This window comes from Phoxinus phoxinus, assembly GCF_949152265.1.
Source record: "Phoxinus phoxinus genome assembly, chromosome: 12".
Classification (NCBI taxonomy): Eukaryota; Metazoa; Chordata; class Actinopteri; order Cypriniformes; family Leuciscidae; genus Phoxinus; species Phoxinus phoxinus.
In genome coordinates this window covers 27,124,018-27,141,780 of record NC_136887.1, presented here as the reverse complement: position 1 = coordinate 27,141,780, position 17,763 = coordinate 27,124,018, and the positions used below count along the sequence as shown (strand labels likewise).

Here is a 17,763-nt window from a genome sequence, read left to right as displayed (position 1 = left end):
ATGCCACCTCTGAGCAGCATTACACAGTCTGTGTGGAGACACTTAAATGCCACTTCAAAAGCACTTATGTGTCACCTTTGCAGTGTAAATTTGGAAACTGACAAGTTAAGGCAGCTCTGTTTCTGCTCAAAATTCAGACTTAGAAATAAGCTAACTCTACTATCTGATCTCTGGTTAAATACATAAAAAGTGACACTCATGTATTTGTGCTATGCCGCATACTCTCAGATCCTCTCTCTTCCTCTCTCATAACTGTTCCACAGAAGTATTCCCCTGAAATCACTCAGGAACGCAGAGAGTGTGCCATGCAGAATGAATCTGACATTAAATGAGGGGTTGCTAAAGGTGCACCAGCGCTACACTGCTGTTATCCACTATATGAGCTGAGAGCAACACAATGAATAAGAGACATTACCGACTAATTTGGTAAATTAGCTTTAAATGAGAGCACAGCGCTGAAATGCGAAATTGCCGCTTGCGAGAGGCATGGTTGTCTTGCGTGCAAGCTGGTTATAATTCCCAAGATCTTTAATTGCATAATCATTTGAGATATCCCAACCCATGTTCTCATTTGTTTTGCCGCAGCTTGATTATGTTTTTCACTTGTGTGCATCTCTGTGCATCGCTGTAATTAAAATAACTGAAAAATCATTATAGTAGATGTCACTAACATGATCATGGGAAGGAGATAAAATCAATCAAGATCAGTGCGTTTGTATTGAGGAAGCTACTTGTTTGTTTGTTAGTTTGTTTTGTTTTTATTTTATTTGACATGGACATTACAATTACATTGGACGAACCATATCCATTTGCTTGAGTGTTTTAGCACACATGCTCATTTTCAACACCTGTCCACGGGAGGCTTTTATAAAGAAAATAGGCTACAATAACAATACTGATAACAAAATTAATAATAACTAAAAAGGATAAAGAAACTAGTTTGTAACCCTGGCATAAATTAAAGTTGTTATACTGTAAAAGGTACTCCTGAAAAAAAAGTAGTTAACTGTTAGCAATACAAAACTACACTGAAGCCCCCCGGAAGAAATCTGTTAAATAAATGAATACATTTCACCGTGGTTAATTGTTTCTTTTTGGAATGAAATGACCTGCTCTCACTCTACAGAAAAAAAATGTATTTAACTTAAGAGCATGACTACTTTACCTAGCTAGTAGAGTGCTGACGCTTTTCTTGGCGATCTAATTTTGACATTTTTCTGATCTTTCTCATTTAAAGGCTAGTCGCTGTCTGCTTTATTAGCAGGTGGCCTTGGTTAACCCAAAAGGTCAGGGTATAGCTCCACTGAAAAGCAAATGAAGAGACTTTACCGTTAATTAGACCAACAGAAGTGTTTGGCACCTGACTCTATTATTCCTCTCACGCTGTAGAAAAACTGAGAAATGATATATGAGGATCTTTCAACAGCTTTCCTATAATGACTGAATGACGCTGTTGAGTCTTGGCTGTGGAGATAATTAAATTCAAACTAGATGTTAAGTTGAGTAGTTTTTAGTTGAAAAGAAGCCTTCATAATGAACTGCCGTGTTTGGTTGGCCTTTCTGCTGAGAGGCCCGTAGGAACAGCTGTTAATTCTCTCCGTCATTAAAATCTTAATTTCAAAACTAAGTGAAACTATCAGGAGATGCGTGCTTAAAGTAGCACAAAGCCTATCAAGATCATTCTAAAAAGTGTTGTGAAGCTATGAGTCAGATTGTAAAGCCATCAGCTCTCGCCTTGGGCAGTACAGCGGCTTCAGTCGTATTAGATGCTCATCAGATTCTCTAAAGAGTCGCAGCTGATTGATGGGGCTCATAAATAGAATTGGAGGTTGGGGTTTATTTGTTATCCTTGTCCCTCTCCGGGTGTGCGTTTGCTTATATGTTATGAGAAAGGTGACTTTTCAGAACCAAAAAACGTAGTGGCTCGTTGCACACACACATGATCTATCACAAAATCTAGTAAGCTGCCTATGAATGCAGCATTTTAAGGCATTGTATGCAAGCTCCCATTTTGGCTAATTTCCAATGCAACTTAGCTTATATCTTTCACAGTGATAACAATACAAGAATGCATTGCATCAAGCTCGGTGCAGTGTTATTTTAGTATTATTTATATACTATTAAAGTATTTATTAATATTTTGAATTTTAATTAGGTTTTATTTTTCTATTTTCAGTTTTCATGTAAATTTTAGTAATTGTATGTGATTGTCATTTTTTTTAATTACACATTTATTATACATTTATTACATATATTAGTTCAACATTTAAGTAATAAATGTGAATATTAATTTTTTGTTTACAATTTTTAAGTGTAATTTTTTTTATGGAAGCTTGTTTCCACCACTGAATAAATTGTTTTTAAAGAAAATTGTGATTTTTTTATCTCACAGTGCTTGTTAACATCTGAGTGCGAGAAAAAAAGTATTGCGCAATATAAATTCGGAAATTGCGAGAAATAAAGTCAGAATAAAATCTTTCTTCTAATTTTATTTAAATTATACCAATAATTAGTTTTGGTTTTAATTTTAGCTAACAGTGTACGGTATAAAATCATAGTAAACTTGATACCATCAGAAAAAGCCGACTTTAGGTTGTGGTTTGTAGTAAGTGTGGAATCAAAACAACAACTCTAATATGTAAATGCTGTATTTATGGTATCCTTAAATACATATGCTATCTTTTAATAGTAGCACATCATCATACTTTAAAAAAAAAAACATGCAAAAGCCTCCTTTAAAAAGGGGTATGACCTATTTGCACATGTGGCTATTTTTGCAATTATAATACCTATATAGAGATCTTAGCCAAACATGGCCTTTGAGAATATTTTTGTACAAAAACAACCTTGAGCCTTGAATTACATCTGGACTGAATACTGACCGTTAGCTGAAAATGAGAAAAAACATGACATCTTTTTTATCCAAAGTACTCACAAACAAATAAAGAGATCAGACATATTGCCCTCAAGAGGCTGTATGTGTGGGGAGCTAGTGCTGGTTTGGACTTGAACTGGTGAACTGGTTTGGTCTTGGTTCATGGTCAGGTCATACCAGGAGCAGCTCTGTATTTATTCTCTTTTCACTTTAAATAATGATGCATCTGTGTTACCTTTGGACCAGCCTGATTTATAAAACAAGAAGTGGACTTTTAAACCTCCATTTAAGTGTCTGCAGTACTGTTTATTGTTTTACTGGAATGTTATGTGTCACAGGAAGTGACATTCACACCGGTAATGTTGCATCTGAGAAAACTAGATGATGTTCTCACTAGAAATCACATGTAGTCATAAGTTTTCAAGATCCAACTCATTGTATAAGCCAATTCAATGTAATTTAAGTTTAAATTAGTTTAACATCCAAGTTGATTGTGCTTAAAAATGTAAGGCAGCAACTTTTTTTTACAGTGTAGAAATATATTTTAATGGCTGATGTTGACACCTAGTGAACAAATTTACTGGGAAAATAATAAAAACAAGCCGATATCAACCACACTTTGTCTCCCTTTGTTTCTCAGAGGTCTATCAGCTTAGCCTTCCCGAAGACCAAATGCTGAGCGTCACCACGGTAACGGTGGGTCAGAGCGCTGTTCTCACGTGTGCCATCACTGGAGACCAGCTGCCGCCAATCATCTGGAGACGCAACAACCGTACCCTCAACATGCTGGAGCTGAAGGACATTAACGTGAGTGACATGCGCCTTTACCCTAATTTTGTCTCCGTCACACTCTGCTTTTACTCGTCAAGCGTGTGTGTGTGTGCGCGAGCCATCTGGAAAGTGTTGCAATGATCTACCTTTTTAAAGCTGATGAAAAGTAAGCCGCAGCATTTTCAAGCCAATAAATTGCTTGACACACAAGTGCAAACCTACATTGAACAGCGACCTTGTTTTTAAAATGATACGACATGGTGTGAGATCATTCCATGTTCAATCTAATTTACTTTGTCTCTCTCAATGTGCTTTCTGCTCAGTTTAGCTTTTAACGTAATGGAGTTTGGAGTGAAACATTCAACAAAGAGATCGAGGCCAGGTGGGATTTCACAAAAGAAACCTATAAATAACACTAAAAGAGCTCAAATTAAAGTCTCCAAGTTTACAGATGTTCCACAGTTGTGCCACGCTCCACCTATAATATATATTTATTACAGCAACCTTAACCAACCCAAGCTGATGAAATATGGCCCCATGATACCAAATTGAGATGTGAGTGATGATTTAAATGTTCGCACTGTAACGCAACATCACTCAACGCGGCTACAACTCAATAGAAAGCACATTAGTGTAAATGAGAATTGAGAGAGAAAATACTCAAGAGAAACTAAATGGGTTTGGTAGTCTGTCATGATGCTTGATTGAGCCAGTATGAAATGAAGTAATTTAAGAAAAAATAGTTAACAAAAGAATTTAACAGATGTACTTAAATAAATGAAAGCAGTATAGAGAATATGTTATGTCTCTCGTGGGATATGCTACAGGCTAGAAACTCATAAATGAGTACAAATTCATTAAACGCACTGTTATATATTTATGAATAAATATATGTGCAGTCTGCCAGAGAAAAGGGGGGGGGGTGTATTCTCAACACACTACAGTTTATACAACAATATATTATTATTATTTTATTTTTTAGATGTAAAAATACACAAAGATGTATTATTTTAGTGCCATATTATGTAGAAGAAAGCTTTTCATGCTTCTCTATGTTACACTGTATTTTAATTTCTATTACTGTGTATATATTTGACCAGCCAAAAGCCCGTTCACTGGGGTATTTATTCAATTGAGTCAACACTAGCCTCTGTGTCCTCCTCGATACATTAAACGTTTATGAGGCCTTTAAATGAGGAAAGTCTGTGGCTGCCAAGATCCATCTCTAGAACCTGCGCCCTGCAGTCCCTTCCACAATATCAGCCAGACGGGACATACACACTCACACAAGATGGTAGCATCTACATGAATAATCTACAGACTCAGAGGAAAGCTTGTTTAAATGTCAGCAGCTCTACAGACAATCCTTTAGGACAGCAAAGCTGCCTGACCTAAACCAGAAGACTCTAGAAAAAACATTCACACACCGTTGGGGAATCCTGCATTCCCAGAGCAATTAATGTCATCATGTCTGTCACAACCGTCCCACGTGAAGCCATGTTGTGTGGACATTTAATTTTTTATATTATCATGCATTTCTTTCTTTGTTGTGTCCACTTTTTAGTCTTCTATCAGATAGAACCTCATTTATCCAAGTATAGTTGGGGCTATATTCTTAAGTTCAGTGAATTTTATTTTTATTGTTATAAATGTTTGATTTGATTTTAATCATTATGCATTTCTTTTTTTCTTGCGTCTACTTTTTAGTCTGCCTTCAGAGAACCTCATCTTTTTTAAAGTTGTTTTTTTGTGCGTTTTGTTTTTGTTTTCTTTCAATTTGTTTCGTTTCGTTTTGATCTTCTGTCGGATAGAACCCCATTATCCAAATATAGTTGGGGTTATATTGTTAAGTTCAGTGAATTTTATTTTTATAAATATTTTATTTTATGCATTTCTTTCTTGTCTACTTTTTAGTCTGCCATCAGATAGAACCTCATTAATGCAAGTATAGTTAGAGGTAATATCGTTTAAGATCAGTGAATCTCGTCTTCATGTAAGGAAGCATCTAGTGCACGTTAATGTGATAAAATGAGGGCGCTTGCTGAGCGTTGCATCATGGGACGCTACTAAGTCCACCACATGGCCATTATAAAGCGGCTCCCTGAATGCATAAAACAAAAGAAGAGGATTTAAAGACTAAAGAAGAAACTGTGGGGAAAACTTTACTAAGGATTAGCAAGAAGAACCGTTAAGCTAGCATATGGTCTCACACTGTTGAATATAATGGCCTATAAAGGTGAATGATACAATTAAAAAAAGACTGCCTAGATGTCTAATCATTAGAAAGTGGCAGCTGTTTCCTATGCAACAGAAATCTGATAACCAGCAGTTATAACTATCTTTGCATGTTGACTTTCTCTTTTGCACCTAAAATGATTATTGAAACTGAAATGTTGTTTCAATTGATTTCCTTTCTGCAGATCCCCTCTCAGGTAGGTTCATGTTTTGGGGTTTGCATGTCTGTACGCTGCTAGAGTCTGAAAACCCTAAAGCTAATCAGTTCTAACACCACAATTAACCCTTGGTGACTCACAAATCTGAAGACTGGGTTACAGTGCCTGCACTATTGAGCTGGTTCAGAGTCAAGGGAAATGAAGGAGCTGATGGTTTGCACTCTTCAATGCCTCTTCAAGACATCCTATTTCTCTGTTCATTTACCATGAGCTTTATGATGCCATTTCCTAGACTTATATTTTGCAGTGGTTTGCTGTATGTCATATCCCTTATACTGTACATCAATGTTGGGGAAGTGCTTTAGCTTTCCAATCTTCAAGCTACCAGTCAAGCTTTAGGAAAATTAGTTACTCTAAGTTACTAATAGAATATGTATTTATGCATTTTTGTAACTGATAGCTGTAAACCTAAATACAGTTATAGTATACATAATCAATCAGGGAATCAAATAAATCATCAGGATGAATTCCCATAAATTAATTACACTTCCCAACAGAACTTAAGAGAGAGAGTATGGGTTTGATAGTGTGTTTCATTATTGTTAGGTTTTAAAGCTGCATGCACAATATAATGTCACATAAAACCAGCAATGTACCATCATGCTACACTGGCACTCATTGGTAAAAGTAGCTCATTAAGTAGAAAACTGAGCTAAGTTAACAGCATCAGTGCTGTTAGTTAAATTCTCCACAATACTGGTGTACTCATTCACTGTGGTTTTGTGTGCATATATGCGAGTGTCCACGTATATATTCAATCTTACTGCATAATTCTGGCTTTATCTGGATTCTGCAGCCTAATCAAATCAAAATTTACATATTTAATCAGAACCATCTGAATCGTCCTTGAAGGAATACTTTCATGTTCCGGAGCATCAGGATGTCAGGAAAGGCCAGTTGACCTTGTAAAAACAGTGGCGTTTGAATCTATTAGCTTCATGGGGTTTTGTTTGGACATTGATGCCGTTTCTCTTCAGCCTCTGTTGTCTCTGATGCTGCTTGTTGCTGTACGCACTGATTCTTCTTTTTTTCTATTCTTATCATTAGACTTTCAAATGACTTGGTGCGATCTGATTTCGTTTCATATTCAGAGGCTCCTCTGTTTTGCCTCTTTATAAAGCACTTTTTTACTATTCTGTGGTTTTCACTCATTAAGAGCACGTTGTGACGAAAAGGGCTTGTTGATTTGTTGATTTGCACAATCAAGGTTGTGGTCTGTAGTGAGCAGTTTTGCATCCTTATTAGTGCATATTAACACACAGCCAAACTGTTCTTCATTGATTGTCTATTAAAGGTACAGTATGTCCAAAGGCCAGTTACGGCCCGCAGCTTGTCTATTAAAATATATTATATGTGGCCCTCATGTGAAAATCATGAGATTTTTGGATAATTATATAAAACTGTATTATATTATTAAGATAGACATGTAGGCTATTAAAGGAGGAATGATATTCTGTTAGAACTACGTGGCTATGTAGAAACGGTAGATTAAATGTCTGTTAATGCTATTATCTGACTTGATAATGTCGTTGAATTATCTTCATTTCAATTTAATCTGTTTATCATGTAATTCTTTCATCAGTTGGCAGCCCTAATTATTTGTTGTTGTTTTTTTAGTGGAGTTTAGATGCATGTTCTATACCTTCTAACCTTCTGCATAAAATCTCATTAATGAAAAAATATTTCTCTCTCTCTCTCTCATTTTTGAAGAGATAGTTCACCCAAAAATAAAAAATCTATAATTTACTCACTCGCATGAAATTTAAAAACCTGTATGTACTTTCTTTCATCTTGCAGAATGCAAATGATACTTATATACTGTGTGCGTGCGTGCGTGCGTGTGTGTGTCCATGCAATGAAAGTCGATGGGGTCAGATGTTATTCTGAAAAAAATCATCTTTTGTGTTCTGCAAAAGAAAAGAAAATCATACATACAATTAGAAGAAAGGGAGGTTGAGTAAATTATGACAAAATTCAGATTTTTGGATGAACTGTTCCTTTAAGTTTGTTGTTTTTCTCAGAAGCAGTGTGTTGAGAATAAATGGTGTGTGTAGCGCTTTAATGACGGCCTGCAGCAGAGCTGATGCAAATGTCCGCTGCAATCTGCTCCTATTGATTACCTTGTTTTTTAACTGTCCCCATTCTCCTTTTCTTTCTCTCTCTCTCTCAGTCCCTCTGTATTTTATTTTCACAATGTCACAGTTTCACTGCAAGCTGCTCTCTTTTCTCTCTGCAATCCTGTATCTGATTCTGGATGCTTGATTGCACTCCCACTTTTTTATTTGCAGATTTATGCATTCAAACTAACGCTGGTTATAGAAGTTCACTCTGGCATTTCCAGCTCTGGGCTGTTGTTTGCTGCACTTGTGTGTCATAATCTCTCAATCTTTAAGGTCATGTTGATGTAATTTTGTGTATTTTTAACAGGATTTCGGAGATGATGGATCACTGTACATTACCAAGGTGACCACTACACATATGGGCAACTACACCTGCCATGCAGACGGCTACGAGCAGCTATCCCAAACACACATCCTGCAGGTTAATGGTATGTAATATACAAGCATATTCACTTGTGTAATGAGGAGTCAATATCAAGTATTCGAGAGAGCATGAATTTAATCCAAACTGTAATATGCACTGTACTGTAGCTTGTGCAATGCATATGTTCATAGCAAACACTGATTGTGAGTACTTGACAACAGGCATTATCATCTCACATGTTATACTGTAGGTGGCATGTTATATGCAAAATGTTACTTGCTTTAATAATCACCAAATAAGTGAAATTTTAAGTAAAATATGTTGATCCACAAGTATGTTCAATTAATAGCTCAAATATGTCGATGACGTTCACACCAAAAGACGATAACTATGGTGATAATAAAAATATAGTTCTAAAAATTGTTTTAAATATAAAAGAATAGCAGAGTCCACACCACACATATAAAGGCACAGAGAAACGGTATAGGTGGAATCACTTTCAGAACGATTTTTTTCAGCTGATGAACAATAAAAACAATGATAGCCAATCAATGACAGCGCTGTTGTTGAAGCTAATATAGTTGTTGTTATCTTTACATTTATCATTCTTAGTATGTACGGGCCTTTATATCTGTATTTTCAATAAAAAAATGTTTAGCAATGAAAAGTATATAAAATGAAATGCATTTTAAAAAATACATATAGACTTATTCTATATTTATAAAACAATACTTATAAAATTTATAATAATAATGAATAATATTTTTTTAATGTATTATACTTCAGCTATTTATTACATTTTACGTATAGTAATTATTACAGCATTCATTATTATAATTATTATATTTTTTACTTATATTAATTAGAGTTTATAATGCAGATTTATGCATAAAAAATAATATAATAAATTATTATTATTAAATAATATTGTTGTTAACAGAGTACTCAGTTTACGGTCCATATCACAGAGAGATTAAGAAGGGGATTTTGATGATGGGAAAAAGTGTCTTTTTGCATCTTTCTTGTTCTCTGCGGCTGGAATTGTCAGTTTTTCCCCATTCCTTGATCTCCTGCTACCTTTTCCCTTGTTGTTTCTCATTGACACATGCAACACATAGCAATCAAATGGCCCTAAATGATAACATCACAATGTAATTGAATGAAAAACAATTGAATTTGCCTCCGGAGCCGTTGCCTAGCAATTAATCGTGGTCAGAGCTGGGAGAAAATGAGAAATTAATTAAGGGATGTGACACATGGTCCTTTTTGTGTTTTGAGCCACAAGGGCACTAGTGCTCCCCTTTACCTAATTATGCTTCCTGATGACCAAGAGCAATGGAATATTGCTTGGTCTTTTTTTCTTTTCTTTTTTTACAGTCCACAGTCATTTTGCTAATGCTTTTACTATTATTGCATCTGTGTAGATTAATTTCAAGCTAAAGCATTTACATTTCTCTCAACCAATTTTTAATTAATTTCCTGCGCGGCACACGTAAATGACTGCTAACCTTTTGGCTTTAAATTGTTGTCCTTTTTCATTTAGAATAATGACAATATAATGCTGTTGCTTTATTTTAAAGGCAGGGTTTCGTTTGATGGTTAACCAAGGTTAAAAAATCAGGCAAAAAAGGATAAACATTAATAACCATCTCTGTGATGTAGTATGTATACATTGTGTGAGTGGGTGTCATTTTTCGTTATTTGTTTAAGAGCAGTGTTAGCTGTGAAAATGAAAGGGGTCGGACAGGTTCACAGAGACCCGCTGAGTCTCCGAGATGGTGAAATGGAGGGGAAACTGTAATCGAGGACACTGAAAGCTCATCAGTGCCGACGCACATACAAAGGCACTAGAAAAACACACAATTCTCTGTGCGCATGTAATGGACACGTCCGCACACCAAGAGAGACAAAGACAAACATAAACTAATAAATCTGACTCTCAATTTCACGGAGGAACAAATACACACAGAGAATTTATCCGGTCCAGTGATGGCGGACTTACACACTACCGAGCCAAAACACTTGCTTATTCTCACAGAAAATCAACACTGAGGAAAACAAAGAAAAGGAGGGCAGAGGAATAAAAGGAGTGAGATTGGAGGAGACGAGGGGCCATGAGAATTTTGTGATAGAGCTGTCAGCTTTGATGTGTTTCACACAGGGGACAATCTCAAGTCGATCCCCAGGTAATAAAATACACGCAAAGACAGATAAAGGTGCACACACACACCTACACACAGAAAGAAAAGTCATTTCGTAGGGATTTTTATATCATTTCTAGGTTAAGCTTCGTAAAGAATAAGAACGAGAGAGTGCTGGTTATGTTCTGGTTCATTTAACCGAAATTCTGTCACTTGGTTTTTCTAATGTAATTCTCTAGCTATAATAATAAATAAATAAAAAGGATAAATAAAAAACATTATTTTCTTACTGTCATGTTTTTTTCATCATGTTTTCTTACTGCAAACTTTTATGCTGTGGTTGTTGTTTTCTTCAAAATTAGTGTTTTTGAAGATTGTCCAAGCAATTTATATTTAAATTATATTTTTTCCATGTATTAAAAGTGAAAGGAAACCAGATCTGTCAAGCTGTAAAAATGACTTTGACACACATCCATATAACTTTTTAAGTACATTACTGTCAGGGTTTGGATAGGTGGAAGTAGCGAGGACTCAAGTGCAGAGGAATAAGGCTTTTATTAATCAAAAATTAAACCAAAAACAACCCCGAGGGGGAAACCCAAGACAGACTTGACTTGGCAACAGGATCTAGGCAGAACACAAGAGGTACATTCAACGACAAAACCGCACAGGACTCCAAACACAGGGAGAATAAATAGGGAGAACTAACAAAGGAGGTAACGAGGGAGGACAGGTGGGGCAAATAAATCAATAATCAGGTAACAAGATGGGAGGGGCTAGACAATCGCCAGGAGAACACATGGCACAAGGAAACATACATGACAAGCCATGTGCTCACACCGAACAGGAGAAAAATACAAGCACATGGCCAGTAAAACAAATCACCAGCCATGTGCTCACACTTAACGAGACATGAACGTCAGCCAATGAGAACACTCATAAGCCACGTGTTCACACAAACCATGACAACATGAAAGCACACAGCTAGTGTAAACACAAGCTGCGTGCTACACAGCACAAGACAAGACATGAAAGCACATGAAACAAGGCAAGTAGTGCATTACAGACAAGACGAAACAGGAGAGTCAGGGCTCTGTCGCACAACTAAGAAATAGACTAGACAGAAGTGACAGAACCCTGACAATTACAGAGTTTTGATGGAATATATTTGAAGAATAATGACTTCAGGGAATAATACAATTTCGGTTTGTTCCTCACACAAATCTATTTAAATGGCTTAATAACACTTTTCAGAATACAAAGCAGCACTTTTCTTGATATATTAATATTTTCTTTCTCAGAAAACTTCTTTCTCAAACTCAGTATTACACTGTGGATATGATCATGCTTTTCTTGCATTTTCTTCATGCTTCATGGCTTTTTTTTTCACAAGGTTTACTGTTTATCAAAATCTGCTCATTAGCAATGAGCTGATCTTGGAACACCACAAGGACCTGAGCTCGCGATTTTTACACTAAATGATTTCTGCTTTTCAATCGTGAGTTGAACTCCACAGTCCCAGTGAGCTTAATGCTCTGATTCCACTCTCTGTGCCTTGGAGCTAAGTATTTCATTAAATCAACCCCCTTGCGTGCTACAAAATTGGTCAGCCAGCACTGTCCAAACATTTCCTCTCATTTCTCACATTTCCTCACTTAAAGAGTTCTAAATAAAGTAAACGGTAAATAAGCAAAATTATATACGTGTACTTTCTTGTGAATTTAAAAAAAACTCTTATTTCACCATTCTGACCATTAAAGGCTGTGTTTCCCAAAACGATTAAATACATAAGCAGATTATAAAACCATTGCTACCAATGGTCTCTCCGATCAACTTGGCTCACAATGCTTTGGGGAAACACTGGCCAGGATGTTGACTGTTTGTTTATTCATTGCTTACATTTTTTTTTTTTTTTCGTTTTTTTCATAGTGCCCCCTGTTATCCGAGTGTATCCAGAGAGCCAGGCACGCGAGCCGGGGGTCACAGCCAGTCTGCGGTGCTACGCTGAAGGCATCCCCGACCCACAACTCTCATGGCTGAAGAACGGCATGGACATCACCACGAAACTCTCCAAACAACTCACACTTCAGGGTACAAACAAATAATCATTGGACATTTCTGATTCTTTTTATGATTTATGATTGTAATGCTGCAAATGCCACAGAAATTACACTTCACATTTAAGGATACAAGCATTTAAACTTGCTCTCTCTATATGACAACTATGGATGTCAATCTTAAAGCATTACACCATTTTCATTCTGGTTCCTTTCATTTAAAGAATCTTTTAGTGCCATTAAGGAATAATATTTGTGGGAAAATGCAATTCCACTGTCAAATGATGAGATAAAAATCTCACAAGAGTCATTAGCCACTTTTTCACCATCAAGCCAAACAATTTCCATTGCTTAACCATTCCATTTCGTGCTGATCTGGCCCAGCCTGAACGGATATGGTTCCATGTTCATGTGGAGCTGATTTCAAACCTCTTTGGAATGTAATATAAATGTGTTAGTCGTTGCCTTCGTAAGGCAAGACTTTACAGACGGTTTGAGATGTAAATAGTAACCGCATTATGGAAGATGATAGGGTATTTCTTTTAATTTTACTATTAACTTGTGTTTACATCACTCAAATAGTGCACTATGCTGTAGAGAAACTGTAAGCCAGGCAACAGACAAGTGACCATCCTGAGTGGCGAGGTCACTACATTATACCGGGACGAAACACAGAATTCCTGTCCGAGAACGGGTTGCAATTGTGCCGTGCTGAACCAAGCTCAAATGGAAATATAACTGGAACTGCTCCTTACCATTCTTAGCAGTGTTGGGGTTGACGGTTAAAGGGGCGGCTATCCATTCCATAATCAGACTGATCTGTTTGACTTCATAGGTTCAGTAACAGTTAATGTGGTGGTGAAAAAGTAGTGAAGGAAAAACAAAACTTCTGCATAAACAGAAGAATGCATGTGTGAGAACCGTTTACAGAACATCTTTTTATCAATGCAACCAGTTCTGGAATTCAGGGAATTCCCAACCCTAATGGCATTAGTGTCCTCTGCTTTCAACAAAAGCCTTTACACTAGCTGATTTCACCTTGAAAATAAAGTGCCTATATCTTTACACAAGCAGACATTGATCTTGTCGTTCTGAAGGAGCTTTATATAGCCGTGATGCCTCCTGGTTCCACTGTAGCAGTGATTGACGTGTTTGTCATGATCTAGATCTTTCCTCAATCCCACAAATCCCCCCTGTGGGGCCTCTCATCAACAAACGTTCCTCAAGTCAGCTAAAGCTAACATGACAACTCGAGAACACTATAAATGTTTCAGCCGTTATCAAACACATTTTCATGATCCCATTAGAGGAACTTGCATAAATGGAGCCGTTTCTTTCACAAGTGATTTAGAGAGGTGATGGAGGAAAAGTTCACTTCGTTCTTTCTTTCCTTTAGCTAACGGGAGCGAGGTGCACATCAGTAACGTTCACTTCGAGGACACCGGCGCCTATACCTGCATCGCCCGTAACGAGGCGGGAGTGGACGAGGACATCTCCTCACTATTCGTGGAGGACTCCGCTCGGAAAACGTGTATGTATAAGTCATGATGTGCAGTCCATCCCTCCCTATAATGGAACTTCACTTCCTGTTTCTTTGCATTATTCATCAGACTGAACATTAATAGTTTATAAACTTCAGATAATAATAGTACCAGAAGGAGATAAAATAATGGAAGAAGAGTCCCAGCGGCCTGATTTTTCAATATTTGTCAGTAGGTTTATGGTGCTATGCATTCAAATTAATGGAAAATAAGATGTGTTATAATATTATCTGAAAGAATTTCATATTGAACTTTGAATACAGATTTAGCAAGCCATTAACTCATAATTAGAGTTATTCTTTTGTTCAGTAAATTATTTTATTTTCTTCTAAAAGTTATGACAATTTGAAATTAAATCAGTTAAAAAAAAATTAATTCTTTCATTCTTAATTTAATCCATTTTACCTTTGTAGGGTAGGACATATTGCTTGTTTTTGTCTTTTGAAATGAGTGCTGCTTGTTTTGTTGATACAAGTTTTTGTCTAAGTCAAAATGCACTTGGGATTGTACTAGGGATTGTTACTATGGGAACACTGAAAACAACATTTTATTGAATGTTTCAATATCATTTTTAGATTTTCTTCTTGCTGTCACCATTTATTAAACAACCGCAACTAGTTGACCAAAGGAACTCCAATAGTTAACCAGTTGATGAAACCCTTTGTACACTAGCCTACCATTCAAAAACAAATGATTGGTAAGATTTTGTTTTGTTTTTGATAAAGAATAAAGGCTGCATTTATTTGATCAAAAATGCAGTAAAAACACTATCTGTAAAATATTACAATTTAAAAGAACTGATTTCTATTTTAATATAATTTTAAATGTAATTTATTTCTGTGATGGCAAAGCTGTATTTTCAGCATCATTACTCCGTCTTCAGTGTCATGATTCTTCAGAAATCATTATAATATGCTGATTTGGTCCCCAAGAAATATTTCTCATTATTATCAATGTTAAATATTTTTTTCAGGATTTTATTTTTTTATTAATTGAAAGTTCAAAAGAACAGCTTTTAATTCTAATAGAAATTGTTTATAACATTACAAATGTCTTTACTGTTGCTGAATAAAAGTATTAATTTCTTCTTATTTTTTAATCTTACTGACCCCAAACTTTTGAATGGTTGAGTATATGTTTTTATGTGCTTGTTGATACCGTCTGGTGGTTCATTATATTGTAAGCCGTGAAGTTGTGGGCAGTGAAGGATGCAAAGGAACCTCACAGGTCACCCAACAGTCATCGGTCATGTTTCCTCTAATAGTTTTGTGAAGGTGTCGGGATACATAGTTCAGAGTTGGCTATTGTAGTTTAGTGAGATGTGACCGCTCAATGCACTGTACAGACAGAAGGCCAGAGTTTCCTCACAGGTCATACAACCAGAGCCAGTGCTGCCTGTGTTTTTCCTGCATGCATAAAAGATGACCGTATTTTTTCAGATTTACTACGGCATGCCCACTGATCTGGAGTCAGTTCCTCCAGAGCCTTTGATCTCTGCTCCGTCAGATGAACTCCTCCAGCTGTCTGGATCAACACTCGCTCTAGACCATCTCATACACAGTTTCTCCTCAAGCAGACTCTGATCTCTGCGTGTGAGAATATTAGGCGTCACAAATAATTTGTATCCTAGAATACATTTTCACTTTGGACACAGAGTTAATGGTGCTTTTGCATCTTCAAAAGCTCCAGCCCCATATTCATTACATTATTAATTGCATAGAAAAGAGCATTTGACTACCGGTACATTATTAGAAAGAACGTCATACAGGTTTTGATCAACATGAAAGTGAGCAAATGTTTTCATTTTGGGTTAACCGTTCTTTTAATAGTTCTGATTCGTCTCTTGTGTTGAAACCAGGCTAAATAGTTGGATTTGATAGTCTGTGCTATTGCTTTCATTGTGAATGAGAGGAACAATCCTGCACTGTCAGCTGGGATTTCCTCTTACATTAGTCCTGGAACGGCAGGTCTGAACTCATAAGCCTGGGATGATACACGGCTCCCTGCTTCCACAGAACGCACCAGCCTGGCAAATACATTTCCATAGTGTGCCCAATCACTACATGTCAAAGCGTTTTATGGATATCAATAAGCCTTTAATACGCTGCCTCAGTTTTGTGCAATGAATTTGTCCAACTTATTTATGGGAGATATGTTTTCTATACATTATATGCCTGCAAATACAGAAATCAGTTTTCATTGGTGTCTGGCTACACAAGATGACCATTGATACAGAACAGTAGTAGCTAGAACTTATAGCAAAGTTGTGTGTTGGCTTTTGAATGTACAGTAAGTATTACAGCTTCTGAAAGGTTGCAGGGGGCGTGTGATAAAAGTAATCGTACATCTAAAGGGCAAAACAAGGTGAGGTTGGTGGTCAGCCATCAGTAGTTGGGGTCAGTGGCGTTCTGCAGGTCAGCGGGGGGAAACACACCACACTCAGAGGGGAGATAATGATCGTGGTCCCATCCCTCTCTCTCCTCGAGATTTAAAGGTCAGACAGTGTCCCTCAGCCCAGCCACAGTGCTCTAGAGATCATGGAATTGGATGTCTGTCAAAAAAATTCTAATCTTCAAGGGCCACTGAGTAAAAGTCCACTACAATGGCAGTACACTATCTTCCAATTTTGTTTCTAATGGTATTAAAGTTGAAGTGTGAATTTTTTCTTTCTTTTTTGCCCCCTTGACGTACTTTCCACAGACTGTGTTCCTGAACTCTCTGGCCCAGTGTCACTTTCAAATATTGTTTTTTTATATAATAGGCGCAACATGTCTGGCTAAATAGGATTCCAGAAGTAAAAAAAAAAAACATAATATATTTAACTAAAAAACTAAAGTTTGGGGTCGATAAGAATGTTTTAGAAAAAGTCTCTTAACACCAAGGCTGCATTTGTCTGATTGGAAATACAGTGAAAACTGTATTTCATATACATATACATATACATATATATATATGTGACTCTGGCCCAAAAAAACAGTCATATGGGTAAAACATTTTAAATTGAGATTTTGACATACTATGAAAGCTGAATGAATAAGCTTTCCACTGATGTATGGTTTGTCAGGATATGACAATATTTGCCCGAGGTACAACTATTTGAAAATCTTGAATTTGAGCGTGCAAAAAAACCCGAAACATTGAGAAAATCGCCTTTAAAGTTGTCCATTTATGTTCGTGATTGTGCTGCATTCACTCACAAAAATAAATGTTTTATATATTTACTGTAGGACATTTAGTAAATATCTTCATTGAACATGATCTTTTTATCCTAATGATTTTTGGCATAAAAAAAATATATTGTCACAAATATAACTGTGTGACTTGTGACTGGTTTTGTGATCCAGGGTCACGTGTATATATATACTACTATTTTGTGAAACCAGTTAGGAAATTATCATTATTTTTGCACTTCCTTTTAGTACTGCTTGTTGCACTGAAATT

At 36.4% G+C, this 17,763-nt stretch overlaps 1 protein-coding gene across 2 annotated transcripts in view; it reads left to right on the top strand.

Annotated features, from left to right (window-relative positions):
* fstl5 (follistatin-like 5) overlaps positions 1–17,763 on the top strand; it is a 113,441-nt gene that overhangs the window by 75,024 nt on the left and 20,654 nt on the right. For both annotated transcript variants that reach the window (XM_079629855.1, XM_079629854.1), the window contains exons 7-10: positions 3,516–3,682; positions 8,527–8,647; positions 12,654–12,815; positions 14,178–14,312. In XM_079629855.1, coding sequence (XP_079485981.1) covers positions 3,516–3,682; positions 8,527–8,647; positions 12,654–12,815; positions 14,178–14,312 — 585 coding nt within the window. The remainder of the gene's footprint in view (positions 1–3,515; positions 3,683–8,526; positions 8,648–12,653; positions 12,816–14,177; positions 14,313–17,763) is intronic.